Consider the following 14573-nt stretch of genomic DNA (forward strand, 5'->3'; position numbering starts at 1 on the left):
AATTGGCACTCTAGATAAACCTTGGTGTGGAACTATAAATCATCCAAGTCATTAGTATCAATTTTTCAGATTGAAGAATATATTAGCAGCGAATTAATGCAACCCATAAAGCATTTATATATAGAAGACAATATAATAAATGCATATCTACTGAGAGAAAAGTGTACCAGAAAGATATGATCTAGATATGAATATTAATGAAAAAATATACCAGGAATAGATGTCTGGAAGGAAATATGAGGAATTTATTGTACTAGAAAGATATGGTCTAGATATGCTTCGTAATGGGACACCGAGCTGGGATATGCAAGGTCATCAGACGGGCTCCTTGCTGTTACCGCGCAGGATTGTTCTCTCAAACCTTGCTGAAGTGCACTCCGAAATAGCTATAAGACTTTCTCACTGACCTTGCTCAAATGCATATGCTCATGACATGAATGCACATGATGAAATGACATGTCTTAGTTGCAAGAATACAGACCACGTATGCTATGTCATCCGCAAACATAAACAAACCACATACCTCGTGATGAAAGATATAGGCACAAGCTCAACACTTATGAATTACAGATTACATCTTTGCATGGCTTTATGAACAAATTCAATTAGGTTTGCAAGATGGAAGAAATAAAGTTTTCCCTTGCAATGGCACAAAGTAACAAAAATATAAATAGTTCACACTGTTACACTAGAATTTTTTGCTTAAATCTTTGCAGTAATGTATACTACAACCATTTCTACCTGAGTTGCCCCCTATTTTGTACTACTATTCACTGTTTGCATTGTTCGCGTAGCTGGTTAGAGGGGTTTGCTGGCAGAAGACTGCGGCAACAGTTAAAGCTTGATATTTTTTACCTTTCGATCTTTGCCTCTCCAATCCTTTTTAAAGAATATAGTTATTTTTAGATGAATGCGTATTCGTTTTTTCTATGTTTCCCATAAAATAGTCCATGTATGTTGATATAACTGTTCTTTAAAATATGACTACTCACAGAAACAATAACTGTTAATATTCTTAAAGTATTTAAATCAAGACATTAAAAATAAAGGTGACCCAGGCATATATTTTTTTATATTTAGTCAAAGCATGGATTGAAAATTCACTAGAGCAGGGGATCATCTATCATATACATGGTACTACCAAGCAGTAGATTAGAGCATCTCCATCTCCAGCAGAACCCCATTCCGTAATCCAACTATCATATTGGAGGCGTTAGTGAAATAAAAAATAATCCAGCAAACTCCCTTTACTTTTTCCTTTTCCCAATAACTATGGGATAAACAAATAATTCCCCCCAACTCTCACTAAATAAAGGAGAAGTTGTGACTCTCCCAATATAGTAGTTGGGTTGGGATAAGATTATTGGCATGATACTGCAAAAGTAACTCGCCCAACAATAATAAAATGGATACTGGGATATCCCGTAGATATTGAAAAATATTTATTGGGGACGGCTAGAGATGCTCTTACTACGATACAAAAAATTCTAATGGCTGCCTGTCATATATATAACTTAAACCTTAGCAATGGTACTAAAAAGTAAATTGATATAACACAAGGATCCATAACTTTGGCAATCCACTAAATAATAACTTTGCAACAATAAATAATGTCTTGTTAAAAAAAAGAATAACAGAACGATGAGGAGGCTCATTGTACAGTAATATCAATCATAGAAAAGTAATAAGCTCCAACTAGATTGAAATCTTTAAGCAACAAATTGCTGCAGCTTTGAGAAACCCATAAATAAACTGAGTGCAGTTATGAATATTAAAGTTTTCATACTGTGTTGCCCTTTCATTCCCTAAGTGCTGACGAAATTGGGCAAAGCAAGTACTTTTTTTGAAACGATAAAGGGCAGATACAGTTCAGCCGCGTATGGTGAATCTCTTTACACATTCTTTTGTGTAAGGATTAATGGTGAAAATTGGCATAAGTGAAAATTTTGACATAATTAGCTGAATTCACAGGAAAAGAGTAACACTGAAGACCTATCAAAAAGAAAAAAAAATCTACAACAGTTTATTGGTGAAACAATTGCGTACTACTTGTCGCCATGTAGTCCAGTTCCTTCCCTATTATATACCAGGTTAGTGTAAATATGTATGCTTGTCCAGCAATGTAGAAATAATTTAAAACACCAATACTTCCAAAAATGTGTTATGCTTCCTGTAAGAACTCAGAAAATTGTGTAGTTTGAGAATAGGTTCACAAGATTGTCTAATGCTTCAGGGTAAAATTTCCTTGCAAACAAGTAGCATGGTCTCTTTAGTCCATTCCACAAGCAAGGCCTCTGCAAGAGCTCTTTCTGCAGTCAACAGCAAGAATATAACCATAGGACGTTATTACTTCCAAAAGTTAATTCATATCAAAGATGAACAATTGTTTCACGCACAAGTTGCAACTGTAAAGAGATTGTGGGCTGGTGTTCTTTTACACAATTGGGATCAGCATGAAAAATATAATGCATGAACTTGAGGCAACAATTAGTGTGAATTTTGCTTGATTTACAATTTTTAGTAAAAGATTATGCAATTCAGAGCCTAATCTAAAGTTTACAAAACTTTGCTCTTGAGATTTTGCAACGTGAATTGAATATACCTCTAAACCTACCCCAGCTTATCATGTGCAATAACTTCAACGTATATGCTAAATTAGAACATTGTACCAGAATCCAGTATATAGATGCAAATAACTAAATCATTAGCAAAAGTTTATGTGCGAATTGATTCAAATAGCAAGGGAGGAAGGGACCTTCTCATCACTGGTGATGTGGCGGCTCACATCAATAGACTGCACCAAAATGGAAGTTAGATACATAAAAATGAGATCACCTTAATCATGTTAAGACGAATCAATATGATGGTAAACGTACTGTCATATTCTTTAGGCGTTCATAAGTAACATCCTTAGCTCGGAAAGATCTGGGATGCCACTTTCCTTCAGACCAATCAACATAAGTGACAGACCAATTAGCAATTCCAGCAGGATCCATCATCTGGTTAATTAATACAAAAGAGAGCTCTCAAAGTCAGTACCAAGAAGATATTATTGATGATCATAAGTTTCTAAAATAGGTGGTGCCATTGTGTAGTGAATACGAACGTGGAACAATGTCGGCAGATAATGCTCATCAGCATAGCAATTGCGCCCTTCTTCCATTCCAGGCTGCATAGGGCACAAAGCACAACCAGACACAAATTATTGACCTTGAGCAGAATAGCCCTATCAACATAACAGAATGAGATCAAACAATCATGGAAATAACTATAGGACCTTTACAAAAAAAGTACTTCCTTAGTTCAAGTAATTTTGACGGATAGATAAGGAATATAAAATGCAGGGGTAGATACCTTCCTTTAATGGAATACAAAATGCAGGAACGTATTCATTAGATGGAAAAGTATTGTATGAGAACATATTGAACAACCATGACATGTACATGAATACCAGTAGTGGTAAAGTGGAGAATTTGGAATTTTGAGAGAAACAGTAAATAACTTGACCAAAGAGTGAACTGAGAGCTAGAATGTAGTGCAATCCCTGAGTATCACAGACCAACATTGTAAAAGAACTTCAGTACTAGATTAATCAACACCAAGACTATGCCCTGCTACTGCTACAGTCTACACACGCGTATGCAGGGAAGGCCATGCAACTTTGGATTTGATTACCCTGCAGTAAAGCCTGAATTTTGTGTAATAAACACTGTCTGCAATCACCACCATTGCATGTTGCCGCTTCATTGAGAACCACTGCAATGCCAAAAATAGTAATGTAAATGCATTTCAGTACTTAAGAGTCTATACAAACCTCTAAAAACAACCTGAAATTTAAAAATAAAGTATATTCTACTATATGGACAATGCCTTCTATGCTTATAGATCACTGATTGATTAATAATCCAGATTATCTGAGCTTCAAAGAACAAATATTAAGGTCACCTGAGAACCCTTCCTAAATTCAGACTCTCGAACCTCAGGTAACATATTCTTTGAGTATCTATAAACTCCATGTGGCCCAGGATCATGAAAGCTGACCAAGAAATAAGAATAAGAATGTGAGTGGCGGGAAAAAAAAAAGATGGCGTGTATATACTGAATTACGGCATTAAAGTTGTTTGCAATTTTCTTGGCAGTGGCTTAATGGATATGAACAAATTTAACCTAGTTGAGACAGAACATTATCTGACCAGTCCAGAAAACTGTGTCTTGATCCCATCAGGAAATCATATACATAATCGAAATTGTGAAGAGGAATGCAGCTGAAATCATTAGATAAGGAATGGTTACAGATTGAGAAAGCTCATCATAGAAGAAAACAATATTCGAGTCCCTTGGAATATAGATCACCTTTCTGAAAGCAATACAAAATGCTGGTTATCTATATCTTCCAGAGCTTTGGCCAACAGCCTCCTCTCTGCATCAACCATTGAAATCATTCCCCACGCTACCTGCTAGGGATTTTCAAAAATCAGTAGTCCTCTGAATGAATATATGTATATAGTCAATGTGCAGAAAGCATTAATTATCTAACTCTAGTCAGCCCTAGCTGTAACTGTTCTCTATCCTTATTAGATGGAACCAAATCTATTAAATCAAATTGCCTGCACATGTACGAATACAAATAGAGACTATCTTCTAGATTAGTTCTACTTCCAACTCAACCATACATGCATGTAGACCAGTCATTTTTGGCACAGCCCACCCATGGCCCTAAGCTTGCCTACAGGCCGGCCTAAAAAAGCCCAACATGAAAGCTTGCTAGAGAATTGGACGTTCTTGGGCAAAGCGGCCAGTAGGACTAACACAAACCAGCCTAGCCTGAGCCCGTTGTGAAGTGTTTTTTTTTAACATTTTAGTGTAAACATAGCAGGTAGACTGGGCCAGCCCGAGCCCAGCCCAAAATTGCTGGCCTGCTAATGCCTAGCGCCTAGCAATTGGTTGGACTTGGGCAGCAATTTTCAGCCCGAAAGAAACCAGGCTTCTCCTCAGCTCGGCCTGTCCCAAGGAATGCTCGTGTCTACATGCATGCTACATGTGAATCATGTTACTTTTGTAGTTTTCAAACTGTGGTAACCATTAATTTCTTCATGATAAACTTGTACATATTCTGAAACAGTATCACCTACCTTTATTGTGTTTCCCATTTGTCAACTACTTTAAACTATTTCAACTATGGGTAGCTGGATTTGAAGAATGGCCAAGTCAAGATTAATTAATTTCCACAGAAATTATAAAGATTAAAATACAAACTAGATAATACTCCCCCCTGCACGTTGAGTTTTTCTATCTAGATACATAGTAAGAACTACGTAACTAGAAAAGTCAAACCATCATACAAGTTGGAACAGAGGGAGTAAGCAAGAATGCATATTTCCCAAAAGAGTAGAGAAACTGTCTGACACATAACAAATCTTAGTAAATCAAAACAGATTTCTACCTTATAATCTCATAAAATACACAAGCTGTGAAAATGGCTTCATCCTTAATAGCATTACCTTCTCACTGTGTATGTCTCGACCAACAAATATTGGACTAATATGTTCAGGCTTCTCCTGTGAAGCGTGAACATATATGGTGTATCTTCCCTCGTGACCCTGGAGACATAATGGAAATAGAGGGGAAAACAAAACTAGAGTAAGATGTATGCCTTGGTCTTTGTATTCAAATGGTGCTAGCCAGAAAGAAAGTAAGAGACAGATTTATAGTAAACAAAGTACATTTGTAGTTTGGTAGTATGTGCAGATCCTGTTATATAACAAAGTCTGATTGTGGTTTGAATCTAAATGCACTTAAATAAAAACTAGCCTATAAGGATCATTGAGGAAATGAGCGATGATCTTGTTTATGATTGGTGAATTACTGCACATTAACCATCTCAACTAAATCAGGAAATTAATATGTGTGTATTTCACGTCATCTTTAGAACCCTCAAATAGTAATCTGGAAAACAAATCTATAGTCTGTAACAAAACTAATAGCATGTGTAAAGATGGCAGGTATCATAAGGGAAAGTGCCACATGATACCTTAAAGAACAACTCCCATAATTTTTCAAATGGAAGTTGGCCTGGAGTCAAGAACATGAAGGCGATTTTGGGGTTCCTTGATATGAAAGGAGGTGTCGAGAGGATATGCCTAAAGACAACACGTGCGGCAGTCTCTGCGTCAGTAAGCTCCCGGGTAGGTTCTGAGGGGAACCAATCCCTAACAGGATAGGTATAATCCTGGGGCGGGTAAAGATAAGCCCATAGTACAGTGATGATGATGAATATTACAACCACTGATATCCATATGCGTCTTCTTGGACTCGCTCTTATGCGAGGCACTGTAACACCCTTCATATCACTGAAGCGTAATTTCCACACCTGATACCACTTCATTCCTTTTTTTGGCCTCGCACATTGAAGTACCCCACCATCATTGCTCTCAACTTGACTCAGAAAGTGTTGTACAACGAATTCCAGCAATGAAAATAGAAGCAATTTGCGTTTTGCTTCTATGAACACCTCTGCAAAATAACACTGAAAAGGGAGGAATTAATCAAACCTTACCTTGAAGCAAAATCATTAAAAGATGTTTAAATATTGAGAAATTTTATTATCAGAATTCAACTAATTATGATTTATTCCAACCTACAAACAAGAAAAACAATCTCCAATATCTATTTTTTGCTGCACAAATAATGTGCACAATAATTCTGCAGACTCCTACAGGCAAAAAAAAAATTCTGCAGACTCCTGCTTCATATTGTAATACCAAAAAAGAATCAGATGATATAAGTCCTGAAATCTATATTTACAAGAATGCAGTCACAAAATCAGGTTTTCAATGTTAACCTGAGATAGCAATTATATAATTCACTTTGTGTTCCTTTGGCCTCATTTTTATTTGGCTAAAATGTATGAAAGCCTAAGAACAAAGACCATCCGGAAGGGTAGAATTCCACAGTAACATAGATTTCCTCCTTAATAAACATAACTAATTCTTCTGAATACCTCAAATATCAGCATTAATCTAAAACTCATCCCCTCCATTGATCAAAGTGGTGTGGGTAAGGCTTCTAAAGCGCACGAAACACCTCGATACTAAAAACAAAAATAAAAAAAAAGTTGACAATGGAATATAAAGATAATAACATACAACATACAAGACATCTTTCTAAAACAATAATTATTTCTGTTTCCTACATAACAAAATACTGAAATAGAGGTGATTGCCCTTCCTCGTGGTCACGCTTCAGACAGATGCAAGGAGACTTTCTAATAGGAAAAAGATCAAACTTGCACTGCAACCCCATTGGTTCCATGCCTTGATGAGTGTTATCACTTTTGTTCATAATATTTTTGCGCTTATAGTCAGATAGTCTTATAGTCTTACTTCATAGCAGGCTACGCAATACTATTTGGCCAGAGGAATGGGCGATCATTCACCTAATACCCAGTTTGCGGTTGCTTTGATGTGCTGGACTAAGCAGCGGGGTGTAGTGAGTTAGGTGAATCTTCACTGGCTCTAATAGAAGTTTGCTCTAAAAGATGCTTTGAATGCAAAGCCACCACAGTGCCAGAAATTAAAGAGAATAAACATTACTGGATCGGAGTAAGGTAAATCGTTGCAAAAAAGACCAATTCTGGTGTGACCGGCGCAAGGTTGTACTACTTGGATCAGGGAAAGCCCAACCACACAATAAAAGTTTGAAAGGGAATTCAATGTTTAGTTTGGACTTTTTCCAGAAACTAAAAAAAAACTCTTTTTTATCCTGAGGATCCACCTCTGCATGTTTTGTTACTCACAATTCTGGATCTCAAGTTTTGAGGTTTCTTGTTTACAATAATAGGATCCTTCATTATCTGCATAAGGAACCATAATCTGATCCGAGGGATGAGGCAAACAAAGCATCGATGAACATTGAAGTTCCTTCCCCCCAAATTTTCACGTCGCCAAAAAGTGATCGTCGTATATAAAAAACACTCAAAGGTCGCAACTTTAATTGCAGACAAAACACGAAATTTCAACCCTGACGAAATGGGAGGCAGCTCAAAAACATAGGAGCAAGATAATCCTCCAGCAGAAACTGCCAGATCGAATCGGCCAACGCCTAGCTACCTCACGGAACCCAAAGGAAATCGTAATGCATGGTGAATTTTCCCCGACGAGAACCCAAATGCTCGTACCTGACGCAGGTCGGGGAGCAGAAGGCGAGAGGCGATCCAAGAAACCGCCAGGAACCCACGCATGCGACGCGATGGAAGAAACGCGCAGGATTTGCGCGGGAATGTGGATCGGAGCGAGTGCCTCGCAGGCGTTCGTAGGAAGGGGCAGGAAAGTGGGAATAATCGCAACGGAGAAATGTTTTTTCGTGGCCTTTCGTGCTCGGCGGAGAAGGCGGGGGAGGAAGTGGAACAGCTCCTCCTTCCCCACGTACAGAGTGCTCTAGGAGAGCCTCGCCTCTTGGTTGGGGTCGTGTCTCGGAGGGAAGCCGAAAGGGCGAATCAGCAAAAACGATACACCTCTCCCTCCTAAGTTCTTTGAACGAGTTAAGTTATAATGATAGTTGCATTGAGCACCTCGTAAGTGAAATCCCTTTTAAAATATACATATTTCAATTTTTTTTAAAACTGCAGTACAAACATATATACTTTTAAAATACACAATCAAGTTTGTAAATGATATACACACATGCATGCACACCCTATGCCTATTAATGCTTACTAGGGTTTGGGTGATACCTTTGAGAATTGAGAGCAAAAGCTAAGAACACTGTCCATTTATTTTTGTCTAGCATGAATCAACGCATGGCACACATGGGTTGTTGATGTTCTTTCTCATTCTATGCTTAAAATTGCAAGGCTTATTTTGATTTGTGAAGGCAAGCCTTTGACAAGAATTACACTATTTTTTTATGTAGTTAGATACAACTGCTTTTTAATACTTTTATATTTAGCAAAGGGAAAAGTCCATTTTTATCGTCCAACTAGTGCCTCTGTTTGACTTTGGTCATCCAATTCCAAAACCAGCAATCTTCGACCACCCAACTGTCAATACCATTCACAATTGACCATCTAGTGGTTTTGATGGGTGGTTTTTGCTGATGTGGACGTCACATGGTAGTAGGCCCACATGCTGCACAAGTCTTCCTCTTCCTTCTTCCTCTTTCCCCTTCCTCCCTCCCCTTAGCCCACTGTTAGCCTAAGACATCGCGCTTGCAGGGCTCAGCTCCCGCCATGTCGCTTGCCAAGTGGTCGAGTGTGGGGGCTCGCTCTTTGAGCGCTACGCTGCTCCCGCATCGGAGCTATGGGACCTACCCTCTGCATGCCGCGCTACTCTAGCGGTAGATTTGCAAGCCCCAGCCTCCATGCGCCGCACCGCCACCATGTGGGCTCTAGCATACGGGCCACCACTGTAGTGCCGGAGCCGCGGGCTTTGCCTCCGCTCCGCGCGCCTAAGCAGGAGCAACCGCCCCACTCCACCTTGCTGCCCGCGTGAGGCTTGCAGTGGGCGGAAGGGAGAGAGGAAGGGGAGGGAGGAAGAGGAAAGCGATGATGTGTGGGGCCCAACCATCGGTGAGGTGAAGGGGAAGATATAAGAGGTGCTGACATGTGAGTCCCATCATCATGTGGCGACCACTGTACGTTAACAAAACCACCCACCAAAATAGCCGGATGGCTTAATATGAACGGTTACGATAGTTTGGTGGTCAAAACTAAGGCAATAATTAGATAGTTAAAAATTAATTTTTACTCTTTTGTAAATTAAAATATTAATAAAGTACTGATCATGTCCTAACGAAACAAAATAGGTCTAGTAAAGAATGAACGGGGTACTCAATGCTGCATGCTTATTCTGGGCAATATTCTCGTGTCAAAAATGCAGTTGCAGCTAAGTACGCTGCATGACGACGGTTGTGGCTTTGGAAATGAAATGAAATTTATTTCAAAAAAAGAGAAATGAAATGAAATGGCCCATTTACATGGGCCGAGAACGACACGGATGCAGCCCAAGCTCACGTGGAAATTTCCGTGGCTAGGAAATTAGAAAAGATCTTGTCGACGCTGTGATATGGGCCGGTGCTGAGGAAATAATCACACAGGCCCACGAGAATCCTGAGGAGGCGGCTAACGGGCACTGGCTATGGAAATGAAAAAAAAAAGGATCGAATCTGTGATGGACCATGCATTGTTGCAATTGCAAATATATTTCTCAAGCAAAAAATTCAAATATATACAAATAGGTATAGCAGCACCTTGCTGATCAATAGTAATCCTTTCAACTAATTGTCGGTAATTAATAGTAATCCCACATGGTGCACTGGTGATGTGGCCTGTTCGCTTCAGCTTATTCAGCCGGCTTATCAGCCACCAAACAGTGTTTTCCTCTCACAACAAATCAATCGACTTATAAGCTGAAGCGAAAAGACCCGTAGAGGGCAAGGGCATCACCAAGGAGTGTAAGCATGGGTCCAGTATTAATTAGATCTAAAGTTTTATGATGGTAACGGGTCATCGCTGTTTAATTTTGATTAAAAATCTGCCTCCATCTAGCCTTGAGCTATGGGGCACGTCTCTTAAAATAATAGTAAAATTCATAACCATGCAAATAATTAAGAACTGGTACTCCGTTCGTCCCAGAATATAACTAGCTTTGGGATTTTTTAGATAGATTATTAAACAAAGCAACTAAAAGACTAATTTGACCTTCATTAACATATCCCACTGTAGAAGGCATGCGACTCGGCGCTTCCACCAGTTTTTTTTGGCATGCATGCAAATTAAAAACTGAAACAAGCTTTGTTGGAGAATTTACACGAGCTATTTTGGATTGAACACCAGTTCAAAACTAATTAAGACAAACTTTTAAACGAAATAGTATATGCAAATTAACTTACATTAGATATGAAGGCTAAGTGCTAGGGAAAGCGCTTTCAGTAACGGGTCCTGACCTTCCTTTAGTACCGGTTATGCAACCAGTATTGTTACTTCGGTACTACAAATAACCGGTACTAAAGGGCAGCTTTTAGTACCAGGTCAAATAACCCATACTAAGGTGGCCTTTAGTACGAATCGGTACTAAATTCTTTTTTCTTTTCTGTTTCTTTTCTTATTTTCTTTTCTATTTCTTTATTCTATATTAGTATTTCGTATTTGTTTCCTTTATGTATACTAGTTCTAATACGCTAATATATATAAAGTTGTATTTGATCTATAATATTACATAGACATATTGTGCATACACATGTATGAATAATATTACATTGCATCAACTTTCCAAGTTTAACATTTTGAATCAACTATTCTGAACCCGAGTCCAGACAGTGATGTGGATTTGATCCATCATTATGAAACTCTACCGCTGGATTTACTACCTCGTCCAGAAGAAATCCATTGAGTTGTTCTTGAATTGCCCTGATTTTTTCCATCTTTAGGAGTTCTTCCTTCGTGTGCATAATCTATGTCATTAGCAAATGTTATTATATTAGATCAATGGATCTGCATAATTAGAACTAATTTATTGTTAAAAAATTTGTATACGTACTCTAAATTCGTGGTTAGTTCTATGCTTGGGACCTACAAAGTCATGGATGAACTCACATACGTAGTATCCGCATAAATTATTTGTCGGATTCTATCTCAAACACTATATATATGGCAAAAGAAGTTATAAAATATTTGTTGTATTCAAGTAAGTGACACGAGATGTGCAAATTCAATACATACCGGGAATTCAAAGTGGATATGAAGTTACTCCTTAAATTCACCTGAGTGATATTGACGGAAGCGAGCCAATGCTGTATTAAGCATGTCTATAAGGTCATTGTATTGATTTCTTGATCCCCTCAGAGAGTTCAAGATATAGAGTATGCTTCGATCAACCACGATAACAAGAAGTATCCAATGGAAGCTGTATGTATATGCATAGTGAGAAACTATTTAGTCTTATTTTTAACTGCTAGTTCAAAAAATAAAAGAGATGGGAAATACGCTCACTTGAAGTTGTACGATAGAAGTATGTACTTCTTGTAATGTTGCTTATCCAAGAAATTATATATATATTCTTTAAGGTTTGATTTGGTTTATCTCCTACAGTTGCCTTGTTTATAATATCCGGTCCATGAAGCCGACATCCTATAATCCTTTCCTCAAGCTTGAATCTCCATTCTGCATAATACAAAATAGAATAGGAGATAAGACGTCGCACAATGACTATAGTGGAGATTTTGAAGATAGAGCAAATTAAACACTTAAGTATCTCCTTGAGTCCAGTCAGGAATGTTGTCATCTTCTTCTTCATCATTATCTTCCATCATAACTCCCTTTTCCCCATGCTTGGTCCAAACAAAATAGTTAGGAATGAATCCGGAACTATATATGTGGGCGTGAATAGTCTTTTTGGATGAGTAATGAAAGTCGTTAATGTACTCCATCGAGCATTTATCTGCATTGTACATCCATTGCCGATTCATCTACAAAGTATTACCAAACCAAAGATATTCTAATCATGCATATAATTATAAAGCATAACAAACATCATACAAATTTCATAAAATTCAAATGTTACTGAAAGTTTAGATAGAAATACCTAGTTGTTTTGACTTCGAGGTGTGGAAGTGTGCACATCAGCCGTAAAAGAAAAGCTAATTCCAAATTCCTGCTATGTAGTTCTCTCCCCTTCATCTGCATTATCTGATGACCAACTTCTGTCAACGAAAAACAAATTTCTGGATGCGCCTCTTCACCATGTGGATGATGTATCACCAGCTGAGTAGGGATGGCAACGGGCATAAATTACCCGCGTGCCCGCGGGCAAAAATCTGGTAAGACGAGGATACAGGTGCTATTTTGTGCCCACGGGTATGGGTGCGGGTTTGAGTTTGTGCCCGCGTGCAAAAAATTAGCGGGCATAAAAAATATCTTACCCGTGCCTGCAAACTCGCGAACTCGCTACATAGTGCCTGACATGTGGACCTTATATACAAGTATATAATCGATTTCTAAGGTTCTCGTTCCTCCTATCCTTATCCTTTCCTCCCCCGCAGCCACAATCCCGCTCCCGCTCAGCCGCCGCCACCTCCCCGCAGCCCGCCCTCGCCCCTCGCTCCCCGTCGCCACCTCCCCACCATCCGCCCTCGCCCCTCGCTTGCCGTCGGCCGCCACCCGCCCTCGCTCCCCGCCGCCACCTTCCCACCCCACCCTCGCTCTAGAAGCTAGTTGCAGGCCACCGTGGTAAGATGTTGCTGTTGTGTGGCTTCTTCCCTCAGCTAATTGCCCCCTCAATTTGTTTCTGTTACTGCGTGGGTGTGTTGGGCTAGCTGCTGTCCCTGATGGTGCGTGGTTTCTGCGCCCTGCCTATTGCAGTTGCTTGCACTGCTGGGAACGGAAGAGCCAGGCAAGCAAGGGAGAAGCCAGAGAGGGGATCAAGGAGAGGAAAAGAGGAAAAGCCAGGATTCCTTAGATTTCGTCCTAAATTTATATTCTTCGCCCTAAATTCTGGCGGACATGGGTGTGCCCGCGGGTGATGGGCGCGGGCACAACTTCTTACCCGTGACGGTCGCCGGGCGTGAGTACGGGTACAGGACTTGCCTCGCGGGCGCGGGTCTGTAAACCCTCTGCCCGCGGGTAATGTTACTGTACCACAACCCAGAAATCCCGTCACATCGGTATAAGTAAGCGGGTCGGTATAAGTAAGCAATTAGCGACGAATAATTCGTTGGTATAACCATGTTACGGACCATCCGTCGGTACTTCTAGTTGTCCCGCTGAATCATTGGTCCCATGCTGCCATTGGTCGGCATATGTGAGTAGTTCCATCTAACTATTCGTCGGTATACATGGAGCAAGCCCGTTTTCCCTTGTCTCGCGCTTTCGGCCCATTCGCGCGCAAACAGGAGGCCCACCGGTTAGGTTATTGCCTCCAAAATGTAAACCCTGCTTTCCTTCTTCCCCTTTCGTTCCCCGCCGCCAACCCCTCCTCCATCCCTCTGAATCGCCGCCGCGCGCGCTCCCTCCCCTCCCAAATCAGCTGCCCCACCGCCAACCCCTCCTCCCATTCCTCCAAATCGCCGACGCGCGCGCTCCTTCCCCTCCGAAATCGGCTGCCGCGCGCGTCCAAATCCTTCCTGCCTGCCGCTCGCACGCCATTCCGCAGCCACACGCAGATCCTCACCCTCCCAACCCGCGCCCTCACCATCCCGACCCGCGCCGCTCCCAGATCCTCGCGCCGCTCCTAAATCCTGTGCCTCCCCCAAGTCCTGCGCCCCGGCATCGACAACCTCCTGCGTCGGCGCGTCGCCACCCCGGCTCCGTTCGCAACCAAGGCGGCCACCACTTGGAGTCCAACCCCCGCGCCGACCCCGAGCTGCACGCCGGCGCCTCCCCGACTTCGACCCCTAGCTGGACGCCGATGCCTCCGCGACTTCAACCCTTGAGCAGGACGCCGGCGCTTCCTCGACTTCGACCCTTGAGCTGGACGCCGGCGCCTCCCCGACTGTATCCCCATGCAGGACGCCGCCGCCGCCGCCTCCCCAACCCAACTGCCACCACTGCTGCCTTTGCCTCCGGATTTGCCTCCCACTCC

The 14573-nt window shown here is 41.0% G+C and overlaps 2 protein-coding genes and 1 long non-coding RNA gene across 4 annotated transcripts in view; 1 reads left to right on the plus strand and 2 right to left on the minus strand.

The window, feature by feature from the left end:
- Positions 1-1934: 1934 nt before the first annotated feature.
- On the minus strand, positions 1935-6517 carry LOC101763968. Its single transcript, XM_004972479.2, has 10 exons — positions 6032-6517; positions 5502-5600; positions 4354-4454; positions 4194-4265; positions 3946-4036; positions 3676-3756; positions 3107-3169; positions 2877-2999; positions 2756-2794; positions 1935-2309 (listed from the first exon to the last, which is right to left on the minus strand). Exons 1-10 carry the CDS (start codon positions 6383-6385, stop codon positions 2181-2183), a joined length of 1152 nt encoding a protein of 383 aa, XP_004972536.1. The 5' UTR covers positions 6386-6517; the 3' UTR covers positions 1935-2180.
- Positions 6518-11319: 4802 nt separating this feature from the next.
- LOC111257749 lies at positions 11320-13072 on the minus strand. 2 transcript variants are annotated; one of them, XR_002678329.1, is made up of 4 exons: positions 12579-13072; positions 11987-12462; positions 11717-11900; positions 11320-11448 (listed from the first exon to the last, which is right to left on the minus strand). It is a non-coding gene; the product is annotated as an uncharacterized LOC111257749 (long non-coding RNA). The 2 variants fall into 2 exon arrangements; XR_002678330.1 differs by having other exon boundaries at positions 11340-11448; positions 11758-11900.
- Positions 13073-13495: 423 nt separating this feature from the next.
- The window catches only part of LOC111255690, a 1822-nt gene continuing 744 nt past the window's right edge, over positions 13496-14573 (plus strand). The window contains exon 1 of the mRNA XM_022827566.1: positions 13496-13592. Coding sequence (XP_022683301.1) covers positions 13496-13592 — 97 coding nt within the window. The remainder of the gene's footprint in view (positions 13593-14573) is intronic.

Source organism: Setaria italica, chromosome VI (genome assembly GCF_000263155.2).
Source record: "Setaria italica strain Yugu1 chromosome VI, Setaria_italica_v2.0, whole genome shotgun sequence".
NCBI lineage: Eukaryota > Viridiplantae > Streptophyta > Magnoliopsida > Poales > Poaceae > Setaria > Setaria italica.